Below are 13,551 nucleotides of genomic sequence, written 5' to 3'. Positions count from 1 at the left end.
TGGCTCTACAACATCAGGACAGTTCTCCTTGACAATTTCTTGAAAGATGATATCTAGGTGCTTTTTTGACCTAACTTTCAGGTAGTCCAATAATTTTTAAATTTTCTCTCCTGGATCTATGTTCCAGGTCAGTGGTTTTTCCAATGAGATATTTCACATTGTCTTCCATTTTTTTTCTTTCCTTTGGTCCTGTTTTATAATATGTTGATTTCTCATAATATCACTAGGTTGACAAAAGAATTTATAGCAACTCTATAAGGGATGCCCATCAATTGGGGAATGGCCGAACAAGCTGTGGTATATGAAGGTAGGGGAATACTATTGTGCCATAAGAAATGGGGATGATACAGACTTCATAATAACCTGGAAAAACCTACACGACATAAGGCTGAGTGAGCGGAGCAGAGTCAGGAGAACGTTGTGCACAGCCACAGATATATGGATTCCGTGAGGACCAACCCTGACATACTGCGCTCTTCTCAGCAACCTAAGGGGCAAGGACAACTCCAGGGGACTCACGATGGAGAATTCTATCTTCATCCAGAAAAAGAACTGTGAAGTTTGAATACAGATCGAGGCGCACCACATGCTCGCCTTTTTTGCTTCTCTTTTGTTTTTGTTTTTGGGTTGTTTTTTTTTTTGGTTCTGTTTCTTCTTTCTCATGATTCATTCCATTGGTCATAATTATTCTCCACAATTTGACTAGTGCATAAATTAATTCAATGCGAAGTTATACATGATAGTTATATGAGATTCCATGCCGTCTTGGGGAGGGAGGCGGGAGGGAGGGGAGAAAATCTGGAACTCAAAACCATGTAGAACCGTGTGTGGTAAACTAAAAATAAATAAATAAATTAAAATTAAAAAAAAACAGAGAAAGGAGGACAGTGTCACATATTTACTGATTCATGCGTGGTAGCTAATGGGTTAGCTACATGGATACCTATGTGGTAAAATCAGAATTGGGAGATTCATGGCAAACAAGTTTGGGGTAAAGAATTATAGGAAGATATATGTGATATGCCTCTGGTTACAAATTTGTCAGTTTTTCACATGGATACTTATGTGACTCTCACCATACCAGAACATGAGTACAATGCACATGTCAATCAGCTAGAGAAGATTGCTACTGAATATATTGTCCCTACTCTGACCCCGACTGACAATCCAGTATTAGCAAAGTGGGTCCACCAGTTGGCTGGCCATTGAGGGGTCCAGGCCACACATCGGTGGGCACAGGATCAAGGTATTAGTATCTCTCATCCATTGTTAAAGCAAAGAAGCAAGGAGTGTTGTATATGCCAACTGGAAAAATAAGGAACTGTTCCCAGAGCAGTAACTGGAGAAATAGTAAGGGCAAAAGTTCCAGCCCAAATTTGGCCAATAGATTATATTGGACCACTACCCCAAGATAAAGGATGTAAATATACATGCACATGTGTTGACACCTACTCAGGTGTGCTAATGGCTTGTCCCTATAAGAATGCCACTCAGAAAAACACCTGTAACACCCTAGATATTGTAAGTCTATAATATGGAACTTCAACACAGATTCAAAGTGACAATGGGTCACATTTCAAGGGTGATGAAATGAAGAGATATTGTGTATTGAATAATATAGAGTGGGTATATCATATTCCATATTACCCACAAGCATCCAAGTTAATTGAAAGAATGAATGGATTGTTGAAAGAACAGTTGAGAAAGTTAAGCTCTAATAATTCATACCAACATTGGAAGGTTAATTTGTTTACTGCCCTATGTAACTTGAATAATGGGTTCTTAGAAGGAAGTACAATTCCAGCTAGAATTACAACCCCCCCCTTAGGGGGGAGTACACCTCTGGCCAGAATGATGACCCCAAATCTGCAAAATTAGAAAACAGCAATCACGTGAGACCCAAAATATTGAATTTTGGACTGTGAAGGAAGATGTCCCACCACCATGTCCAGAAACACCTTGTTCAGGAGGATATGATTTACATTGTATAGAGGACTTTAGGTTGAATAGAAAAGAGATTAGAAAAATCTCTACTGGGATATGTATGAAAATCCCTAAGAATCACTTTGGATGGATATTACATAAACCAGGATTAGCAGCTCAAGGAAAACATGTATTTGCTGGAGTGATAGGTCCTAATTATCAAAGAGAAATTGTGACATAACAGAATTTGGGTGAAGAATCTGTGCAGTTTTGTAGAAATGATACAATAGTTCAAGTGATCATCATTCCTCATAAAAAAAAATACCCATTGTGAAAACTGACTCTTCTTCCCAAATAACTAGTAGAGGAACAGAACGGTTTGATTCTATTGATAGAATAAAATTGGGAGCTAAGATATGGGTTAAATGGAAGCCAGATGATGTTCCAAAGGCTGCAGAAATCATAGTCCATGGGAAGGATAATACTGTAACAGTTGTTTATTCAGGAGAAGATAATCACCAAATTGTTCCATTAACTCATATATTTTACTGTGAATAGGGCTATGATGGTGGGCTCATGGACTTCAGAAGCATAGCTAATGCCAATAAATGCCACAAGCCACTCAGAGGGAATGCAATCTTGTACTATTAACAAGTGGAAGTATGTATCTGGCGGGGCAGGGAGCAGGGCGGAAACAGTGAGGACAATCCTAGTCTCTATCTAGGATGGGATCCTCCTGAATTAGTTTCCTCATTGTGTTCCTTTTGAAAAGAAACATTTCCCACCTGAGTTTGGCTGTGAGGTTTAATTGACATTGCATAGTTGGATTCTCATTAAAAATGGAGGTGACCTTATTTGAAGGATAATAGCCCATATTTGCCTACTCTTTTTGGACTTTGTTTTGTTTAACCTTTTTTGCTAGTTCTGTCTCCTCCACAATTAAGTACCCTATGCCTGAAAAGGACTGATTACTTAAGCTGGATGTCACCTACTGTTCATGACTGTGCTGTGTCATCCCTGGACCTGCCATCAATGGATTTCCAGGTACTAGCTTGCTAAAGAACTGATCTCTCAAATGGGACTCTTGAATTCTTGGGGCAGGGACAGCTCTACATCCAATTTCAGCAGGAAGAAGCTATGGAAGACAAGACCTTCACCGCTCACCCCAAGATTTTGAGTCCCATTTGATCAAGAAGGGAATGATGATATTGCTCTGTAAAATTTTTGTACTATCCTCATGGTATTGTCATACTGTAATGGCGTTTCAGCACCAGTTTCCCATTGACCTATGCAATGGATACAAATATATAGAGGCTGACGGTGAGCCATGTGGCCACTCTGGTGATGATATGTTACATTAGGTGTTTTGCAAATGGGATGTTTTTATTTTGAGGGAATTTTGTTGTACTTAAGAAATGTTAATGCCTATTTAGACACAATTGGCCTATGTGGATGTGAAAGATCTTGGGGCTGAAAGTAGTGAAAATGTGAGTGAAGATCTTTCCCACCCATTCAATAGGCCTCAGGTGGGGCCAGTTAAGAGAGGCAGGCCAATACCTTTGTGATGCCAATCAGCGGTTAAAGATCTTTCCCACACTCTTTTGCCTATTGGACATGAAGCCCTTGAGCCGTAAAAAGAACAAATACACCCAGAAGGTAGCTATTGAGAACTCAGAATTCAAAAATCAGAAGAGAAGCTAGACTTCAGAATTCAGCCCAACAAGAAGTAGTAAGAACTTCAAGTCCACAGAGCTTCAGAAGAGAGTGCCAATGGGAGAGTGTAGACCAGACAGTTGCAGACCAGAGGACTGAGTGGGAAGAGGACAGAGGCAAGTAAGCAGCTAGGATTTGTGAGTGATTATTTATGGGAATGCCCTAGCAGGGAGGAAGGTTAAAGGATGACATAGCTCTTTGCTGTTATACTGTGTTTTAATATCCTTGTTGCTACATTGACATGGGCTTACTTGTTTTGGAATACAATTTCTGCTGTATTGAATAGGAATTACTGGTTCTGGGATCTGATTCTTTGGTGCCTAAATAAATGTTATGCTTCCTCTGCATTCTACCTAGAGAGTTTTTCATACTTTGCGATTCTGAACCATACAGACATGTTCATGGTCATCCTCCAGGTCATGACTCTTGCCTTACTCATATATCTTCCCTTCCTACCCACTCTCCCTGAGAAGGCAAGCAATTCAACATAGGCCACACATATATCATTATGTAAAACACTTCCACAATGCTCATGTTGTGAAAGACTGACTATATTTCCCTCCATCCCATCCTGTCTCCTTTTATTCAGTTTTCTCCCTTGACACTGTCCTTTTTCAAAAGTGTTTGCTTTTGATTACCTTGTCCCTATATGCCCTCCCCTCTATCATAACCCCTTTTTATCAACTTCCCCCTACTCTCCTGTGTGGTGATACACAAGATTGAGTGTGTATGTTATTCCCTCCTCAAATCAAATCCGATGAGAGCAAGATTCACTCATTCCCTCTCCCCTGCCACCTCTTACCTTCCAACAGAAATGCTTTTTCTTGCCACTTTTATGTAAGATAATTTATCCATTCTATCTCTCTTTTTCTTCCTCTCTCAATATATTCTGCTCTCATCCCTTAATTTTGTTTTATTATTTTAGATATCATCCCTTCATATTCAAACTCACCCTGTACCCTCTGTCTATATATATATATATATATATATGTATATTCCCTTCAACTACTCTGATACTGAGAAAGGTCTCATGAATTACACACATCACCTTTCCATGTAGGAATGTAAACAAAACAGTTCAACTTTAGTAAGTCCCTTATGATTTATCTTTCTTGTTTACCACTTCATGCTTCTTTTCAGTCTTTAGTTTGAAAGTCAAATTTTCTATTCAGCTCTGGTCTTTTCATTGAGAAAGCTTGAAAGTCCTCTATTTTATTGAAAATCCATATTTTGGTGGGGGCAGAGCCAACATGGTGGCTAAAAACAGGGACTTGCATGAGCTCCCTGCCAGGTCCCTCCAAAAACCTATAAAAATGGCTCTGAACAAATTCTAGAACTGCAGAACCCACAAAGTAGCAGAGGGAAGCAGGGCTCCAGACCAGGGCAGCGTGGATGGTTGCTGGGTGAGGTTTATTGTGAAGGGAACTGGGAGCGGAAAGGAGTGCAGCGTGGGTGGTAGCAGGACCAACCAGAACAGGAGCTGGGCAGAACAGACCCTAGTGCCCTGAATCAGTGAGCTGTGGCAGTTACCAGACCTCTCAACCCACAAACACCAAAGACAACAGAGAAGGTTAGTGGGAAAAGCTGCGGGGACAGAGTGAAAGGAGGAGTTTGGATTTGGCCACTGCCCCAGGGACAGTGGAGGTGGTGCAGCTACAGAACTACAGCTGCAGTTGCTTCTGGCCCCAGGCCCACCTGGAGGGAGGAACTAAGTGTCAGATTAGAGCAGGAGTGCAGAGCCTGCTTAAGATTTGCATCAGGTCCTGGTTGCTTGTTCTTGGGGAAGGAGGAGTACTAGTGTGGCAGAGCTGGCTGTATAGAAATAGCTTTGCAAAGAACAGTGCATCTCCTCTAGCTTGGAAAAATGTACTCTTTCCTCTACAAGCAGTCATAGCCCGACAAAAAAACTCAAGTCATGTAAGCTGGCTGGGAACATGGCCAGGCAGCAAAAATGCACTCAGATTCAGTCTCAGACTTTGGAATTTTTCCTTGGTGACAAAGGAGACCAACACATACAGCCAGAAGAAGTCAACAAAGTCAAAGAGCCTACAACAAAAGCCTCCAAGAAAAACATGAACCGGCCCCAGGCCATAGAAGAACTCAAAAAGGATTTGGAAAATCAAGTTAGAGAAGGAGAGGAAAAATTGGGAAGAGAAATGAGAATGATGCAAGAAAATCATGAAAAACAAGTCAATGACTTGCTAAAGCAGACCCCCCAAAATACTGAAAAAATACTGAAGGAAACAACACCTTAAAAATAGACTAAATCAAATAGCAAAAGAGCTGCAAAAAGTCGATGAGGAGAAGAATGCCTTGAAAGGTAGAATTAGTCAAATAGAAAAGGAGGTCCAAAAGACCACTGAAGAAAATACTAGCTTAAGAATTAGATTGGAGCAAATGGAAGCTAGTGACTTTATGAGAAATCAAGATATTATAAAACAGAAACAAAAGAATGAAAAAGTGGAAGACAATGAGAAATATCTCACAGGAAAAAGCACTGACCTGGAAAGTAGATCCAGGAGAGATAAGTTAAAAATTATTGGACTGCTTGAAAGCCATGATCAAAAAAGAGCCTAGATATCATCTTTAAAGAAATTATCAAGGAGAACTGCCCTGATATTCTAGAGCCACAGGGCAAAATAGAAATTGAAAGAATCCACAGATCGCCTTCTCAAATAGATCCCAAAAAGAAATCTCCTAGGAATATTGTTGCTGAATTCCAGCCCAGATCAAGGAGAAAATACTGAAAGCAGCCAGAAAGAAACAATATGAGTATTGTGGAAACACAATCAGAACAATGCAAGATCTAGCAGCCTCTACATTAAGAGATTGAAGGGCTTAGAATACAGTATTATGGAGGTGGATGGAGCTAGGATTAAAACGAAGAATCACCTACCCAACAAAACAGAGTTTCATTCTCCAGGGCAAAATATGGATTTTCAATAAAATAGAGGACTTTCAAGCTTTCTCAGTGAAAAGACCATAGCTGAATAGAAAATTTGACTTTCAAACACAAGAATCAAGAGAAGCATGAAAAGGTAATCAAGAAAAAGAAATCCCAAGGGACTTACTAAAGTTGAACTATTCCTACAAAGAAAGATGATGTGTATGATTCACGAGACCTCAGTATTAGGGTAGCTTGAAGGGAATATGCATATATATATATGTGTGTATGTATGTATATATATATATAAATGTGTGTGTATGTATGTGTGTGTGTATATATATATATATATATATATATATATATATATATGTAGACAGAAGGCACAGAGTGAGCTGAATATGAAGGGATGATATCTAAAAAAAATCAAATTAAGGAATGAGAGAGGACTATTTTGAGAGCGGGAGAAAGGGAGAGATAGAATGGGGTAAATTATCTCACATAAAAGTGGCAAGAAAAAGCAGTTCTGTAGGAAGCGAAGAGGAGGCAGGTGATGGGGAATGAGTAAATCTTGCTCTCATCATATTTGTCCTGAGGAGGGAATACCATACACACTCAATTGGGTATCTTACCCCACAGGAAAGAAGGAGGAAGAAAATAAAAAGGGGGGATGATAGAAGGGAGGGCAGACAGGGGGAGGAGGTAATCAAAAACAAACACTGTCGAAAAGGGACAGGGTGAAGGGAGAAAATTCAGTAAAGCTGGATAGGTTAAGAAGGAGCAAAATATAATTAGTCTTTCACAACATGAGTGTTGTGGAAGGGTTTTACCTAATGATACGTATGTGGCCTATGTTGAATTGCTTGACTTCTTAGGGTGGGAAGGGAAGAGGGGAGAGAATTTGGAACTCAAAGTTTTAAAAACAGACGTTCAAAAACAAACAAAAAACAAGTTTTTGTGTGCAACTAAAAAATAAGATACACAGGCAATGGGGCGTAGAAATTTATATTGCCCTGCAAGAAAGGAAGGGAAAATGGGATGGGAGGGGAGTGGGGTGACAGAAGGGAGGGCTGACTGGAGACTGGGTCAACCAGAATATATGCCATTTTGGAGTGGGGGGAGGGTAGAAATGGGGAGAAAGTTCATAATTCAAACTCTTGTGAAAATCAATGCTGAAAACTAAATATATTAAATAAACAAATAATGTGCATACCCTTTGACCCGGCAATGTCTTTTCTTGGGCTGTATCCCAAAGACATCATACCAGGAGGAAAATGAGTGGTATGTACAAAAGTATTTATAGCAACTCTTTTGGTGGTGGCAAAGAACTGGAAATCAAGGGCATACCAACCAATTGGGGAATGGCTAAACAAATCATTGTATATAAATGTAGAGGAATACTACTGTGATGTAAGCATTTAGGAGCAGATGGACTTCCTATGAATCTAGAGAAATTTATATGATCAGATGATGAGCGAAGGGAGTAGAACCAGGAGAACATTGTACACAATCACAGACACATTGCTTCTATTATGACTAACTTTGATAGCCTAGGCTCTTCTCCAAAATTCCAGGTTCTAAGACAGCTCCAAAAGACTTATGATGGAAAAAACTACCCACATCCAGAAAAAGAATTATGGAATTTGAATTCAGATTGAAGAAATCTATTTGATCCCTCTTTTTTATTTTATTTTATTTTTGGTTTTGTTTCATCTTTCTCATGGTTCATTTCATTGGTTATAATTTTTTTTTTACATCTTTATTATTGGGCAAATAATTTTCATGTGAAGGTATAGATATAACATATCAGGTTACATGCCATCTTGGGTGGAGTGTGGTGAGGAAGAGAACTGTGGAATTAAGTGTTGTAAACTAAAAAAAAAATGCTAATTAATTAGTTAAAAAAAGAAACAAGCAAAATGTGGTTCTCTAGTAACTCCCATGATAATAATAATTCTTCTGATTTTATGTGCATCATTACAGAAAGATTTTTCCAGTGTTTTTTTTTTCCTTTCTGAGAGGGTATATAAGCCTTTCTTCCTGAGGCCACAGGAAAATAACCAAGAGTCAAAATTTCAATGTGTTCATAAGTGTTTTAAAGGCTGCTCCCTGAGGTCTTTGTCTAGAATTGGTACATTGAATGACCAATGCTAATATACTGGGATTGCTGTGTAATAACCACCCAACAAATTTTTAAATAGATTTGGCACCTGAATTGAAAAGATGGATTCTTTCCACTGAAAGGATGAATATGACAATTTCTCCAGTCCCAATTTCCTCAACTTTAAAACAAGTTGGTGGTACTAGATGGCCTCAGTGGTCTATGACTATGGTTTTATGAATTTAAAATAATTTTTAGCTAGCACATGAGTGACTATTCCTAGATTCTATTCTATGATAGATTCAGGAGATTTGATGTGGCTATCAATCACTTTATTGATCAAATCAGAAAATATGTGTTCAATTCTGCAAGCCCTTTTTAGGCTTATTTTATGTTCTTGATGTTATCTTTGGCTTTGGGGGTACAAAGGAAGAAAATCATATAAACTAAAAGTGAAAAAAATGAATATGTGGTGTAGAAGAGTTAACAACCATAGAGAGCAAGGCTACTGTAAGTAATAACAATAATAATAATAATAATAACAATAATAATGTCTATCTATATCGTGTTTTAAAGTTTGCCAAGGGTTTCATATGTAATAATTATTTGTTCCTTAATATACTGTGAAGAAGTCACTATAGTTGTTAATATTCTCATTCTACACTTGCAAAAAAACTGCTGAGTAACTTGATCATAGTCACTAAATTAGTAAAAGAGATACAGGCTCAAGTTCTTTTTTCTTTAATTGATGCTACTTTTTGTAGTCTTACTGCTACAGTAGGCTGCTTCTAATGTGCAGAAACAAATATGCTGCAAGTATAGATTTCACAACAAGATAAGGATAAAGCATAGAAGAATAAAATATGATGGGGAGGAGATCAGTTTTAGTTGGGTCAATCACAATTAGCTTTGTGGAAGAAGTGGCATGGGAGCTGATTTGAAAAGGCAGCAATGATGAATGAATATGATCTGGAAATTAGAGGTAGCCTGTATAAATATTCACAGGGCAAAATGAGATCAGTAGGGTAACAGTTGTCCTTTTCTACTACAACATAGTACACATGATTTTAATGCCATTCTTTTAAGTTTGTACCTTACTCCACTTGCAACCTGAAGACATGGAAGTCTGCACATGGAATGACCTGACCAGTCCTATTTAGGAAGATTATTTGGCAAGTGTGTGAAGACTGAATTGGAGATGGTAATGACTACAATAAATAACTTATAAGTCAATTTAAATAGTCCATTTTTAGTTATTTCAATTAAATTAACAAACATTATTCAAGAGGAAAGGTGATTAGGGTCTGAATTAAGTTAGGAGCTGAATGAAGAGGAGAACTTAAGATTCAAATGACAATCAGAAAGTAGAACCACCTGTAGTTTTCAAACCATTGAACTGAGACTAGGGGGAAACAAAGTGTAGGAGAGTAAACTGGCACAGAGTATTTCATTCTGGGCATCTGAAGACATGATATGGGGGAACGTAATAGAGGAATGAGCACTTAATCTGCCTGGGAACTTCAGAAATATGATCTTATTTGTTCCTCACAATAACCAACAAGGCAGGTAGTGTTGTACTCATGGCATAGTTGAGAATCTTGAGGCAAAGAGATAAGAAGTGACTTGCCCATGGTTACATAGCTAGTAAGTGTCTAAAGCTGGATTTGTTTTATAAATTATTTTTTTGAGGGAAGAAAGAAGGGCCCTTGGGGTTAAGTGACTTGCCCAAGGTCACACAGCTAGTAAGTATGTCAAGTGTCTCAGGCAGGATTTGAACTCAGGTCCTCCTGACTCCAGGGCCAGTGCTCTACTCACTGTGCCACCTAGCTGCCACTTAAGGCTGGATTTGAATGCTGGTCTTCTTGACTCCATGCCCAGCTCTCTATCCACTGTGCCATCTAGCTGCCTATTTACAAGCAATAAACTTAAGAATGTTTAGTGAGTGGTATTTATAGCATAGAAAATAATGTGAGCAAAAGTACAGGAGGAGACTAGGAAACAGATAATCATTTTTCTATGTGCAATGGTCATGTACCTTGCCCCTTTCCTCTACTTTAGCATTTAGATTCCTTGTAGGAATGGGCTTTGTTGTTTTTCCATCTTCACAACTGCACAACAGAACATAACATAGTGCCTACTATTTGCCATATTTAATGAATTTGGTTTGATGTGAAACTCATCACCTTGAACAAGAAGAAAAGTGATAGAAATTGATAGCTGGCATGTCTTTGGGCAAGTTACATTTCAAACGCTTGCTAGATCATTCTGGTAGTGATAGGACATGTGAAGAAAGATGTTCTCTGCATCCAGAGAAATAATTTCTCAATAGAAATATGTGGAATAACTTTACATATATATGTATTTGTGTCTAATGGAAGTATGTAGGGAAAAAAAAGAAAGTTACAAGATAATTTTGTTGTATATTTGAAAGGAATAGCAAGTTTTGCATTATAGATTTGCAATTTCATGTGAACTAATCTTTTTATTGTACTATGTTATGGAAACACTTGTTTTATTCCATAAATTAAAAATAAAATTTAAAAAACAGATACCATTTTTCAGACAGAAATATGCAATTGGAGTTCAGAATAAAGACAGTGGGTGGATAATTGATTTGGTATGTATATGCTCTGCAGTGATAACTGAGGCCATAGGAGAGAAGGGAGCTAGCATTGAAAAGGTCACTGGGAAGTAAACTTGCAATAGCCTAACATTCTGCACATGAAACTTTTTATTCCCTTTGCAAAAGAAAGCTACTAGAGTGCAGTTTAGCTGGGGTGACTTAGTTACATTTTTCTTGCTTAGGAAATTTTTTTTTCCTAGCTGTGAAAAGAATAGACTACAGCTGGGAATGATTAATATCAATGGCATAAGTTGGAAGACTTTTAAAATAATCCAATTCATTTCAACAAATATTTATCAAACTGAACTGTAACGAGGGTTTGAATTAAGTTAAGTAGTTGTGTGAGTAGAAATGGATAAAAGAAATATTAGGAAGTTAGAACCAACAGAAATTTGTAAGTGATGAGATAGGGACAGCAATCCCTATGCTTTTGAGTAACATATAAGACAACTGTCACCAGGAAGTTAATTTAAGTAAAATTTAAAGCCTGGGCCAACAAATCTCATAGCCATTATAACCAAGTGTTGTGTTTATAGAAATTATAATACCTAAAGCAAGTTTCCATCAATCATACCAACAGATGCATTAGCCAGGCATATTATTAATATTCAATTCAACATAGTTTTTTTTGAAAACCTACTATTTGTCTGGCACAATGCAGAGAATTGGGAATGGAAAGACAAGTGAATAGAAAATTAAGAAGCACTTATTAACGCCTACAAGACATCAGGCAGTGGGGTAAAGGCTTTGCAATCGTCTTAACTCTCGCAACAACCTTAAGAAAGGTGATGTTGTCATTACCATCTCATTGCTGAGGAAACAGGTTTAGAGAGAGTAAATGACTTGCACAAAGGTGTGCCAAAGAGTTTTTAGCAATCAATATCATCTATTTTTGATGTGTCATATTCCTTGCCTATTTCTATATACTAAAGAATATTCACCTGAAATCATGAATTCTTTCAGATTGTCTTTGCTGCAGAGTACTACTGGATACTTGAAGTGAATCATTTAGATTGAGATGAAGAACAACTCTGTGATAAATGAATTTATTTTGCTAGGACTCACCAGTTCTTGGGAGCTTGAGATTTTCTTTTTTGTGATCTTCTTCCTTGCCTATCTATCAATCTTGGCTGGTAACTGTCTCATTATACTTATGGTGACTTTTGACTCCCACTTTCGTTCGACCCCCATGTACTTCCTTCTTGCCAACCTCTCCTTTCTTGACATATTTTTTGCCACTGTTACTGTCCCTAAGATGATCATAGACTTCTTGAGGGAGAGAAAAACCATCTCTTTTGGGGGCTGCATGGCACAAATATTTCTAGCTCATCTTTTTGGAGGGAGTGAGATGGCTCTTCTCATAGTGATGGCTTTTGACAGATATGTTGCAATATGTAAGCCCCTCCAGTATATGACTATCATGAACCATCGAATTCTGGTAGGAAGTGTATTGTTTTCATGGACGGTTGGTTTTGTGCACACTATGAGCCAAATGGCCTTTATGGTGAGTTTGCCCTTCTGTGGTCCTAATGTGATAGATGATGTTTTTTGTGACCTTCCCCTGGTGTTGAAACTTGCCTGCACTGACACTTCTGTCCAGGAGCTGCTTGTTGTCGCATTCAGTGGGCTGCTTTCCCTGATCTGCTTCATTATTTTGCTTGTTTCTTATATTGTTGTATTAGTTACTGTCTGGCATCGCTCCCATAGTGGATTGTCTAAAGCTCTGTCTACACTGTCTGCTCATATCACAGTGGTAATTCTTTTCTTTGGGTCACTAATCCTTATCTATGCTTGGCCAGTTAGTAGTTATTCATTAGATAAATTTCTTTCAGTGTTTTCCTCAGTCATCACTCCTCTCTTAAATCCAATTATCTATAGCTTGAGGAATCAGGAGATGAAAGTCGCCATGATTCGACTGAGAAGCCGGCATATCTGCTCCAAACCAAAGTTCTAAAGGGAGATGAAATTTGTTATTGTACATGAGAGAATATTTCTTAAAATGACCAGTTATGTAATTATGTGTATGCATATTTTCTAAATAAAAATCAATCTTATTTTCAAAACAATTTATAAATAACATTCTAGAAATAATTTTTTTTTCGCTTTGTATGTTTCTGATTCTCCCTTAATTTTGAGAGCCTCATAACCAAAATTTAATTCAGTATTGGAATTATAAATTGGAGAAGACTTCAGGAAATATCTGTATAGAAAATCATCACTTGAATTAGATTTTTTCTAAAATATTTTCCCTTCTTTGCTCCTATTATCTTTTGCTATTATTTGAAATGTAATTAAATTTTAGCTTCA

At 37.8% G+C, this 13,551-nt stretch overlaps 1 protein-coding gene across 1 annotated transcript; it reads left to right on the top strand.

Annotated features, from left to right (window-relative positions):
• Window positions 1–1,053: 1,053 nt before the first annotated feature.
• Window positions 1,054–13,198, top strand: LOC118829771 (olfactory receptor 4K13-like). Its single transcript, XM_036736658.1, has 3 exons — window positions 1,054–1,170; window positions 3,357–3,410; window positions 12,257–13,198. Exons 1-3 carry the CDS (start codon window positions 1,054–1,056, stop codon window positions 13,196–13,198), a joined length of 1,113 nt encoding a protein of 370 aa, XP_036592553.1.
• Window positions 13,199–13,551: the final 353 nt, after the last annotated feature.

The sequence above is a fragment of the Trichosurus vulpecula genome, chromosome 8, assembly GCF_011100635.1.
Source record: "Trichosurus vulpecula isolate mTriVul1 chromosome 8, mTriVul1.pri, whole genome shotgun sequence".
Lineage (NCBI taxonomy): Eukaryota > Metazoa > Chordata > Mammalia > Diprotodontia > Phalangeridae > Trichosurus > Trichosurus vulpecula.
Note: the sequence above shows the minus strand (reverse complement) of the source record. Positions and strands in the feature narration are given on the sequence as shown.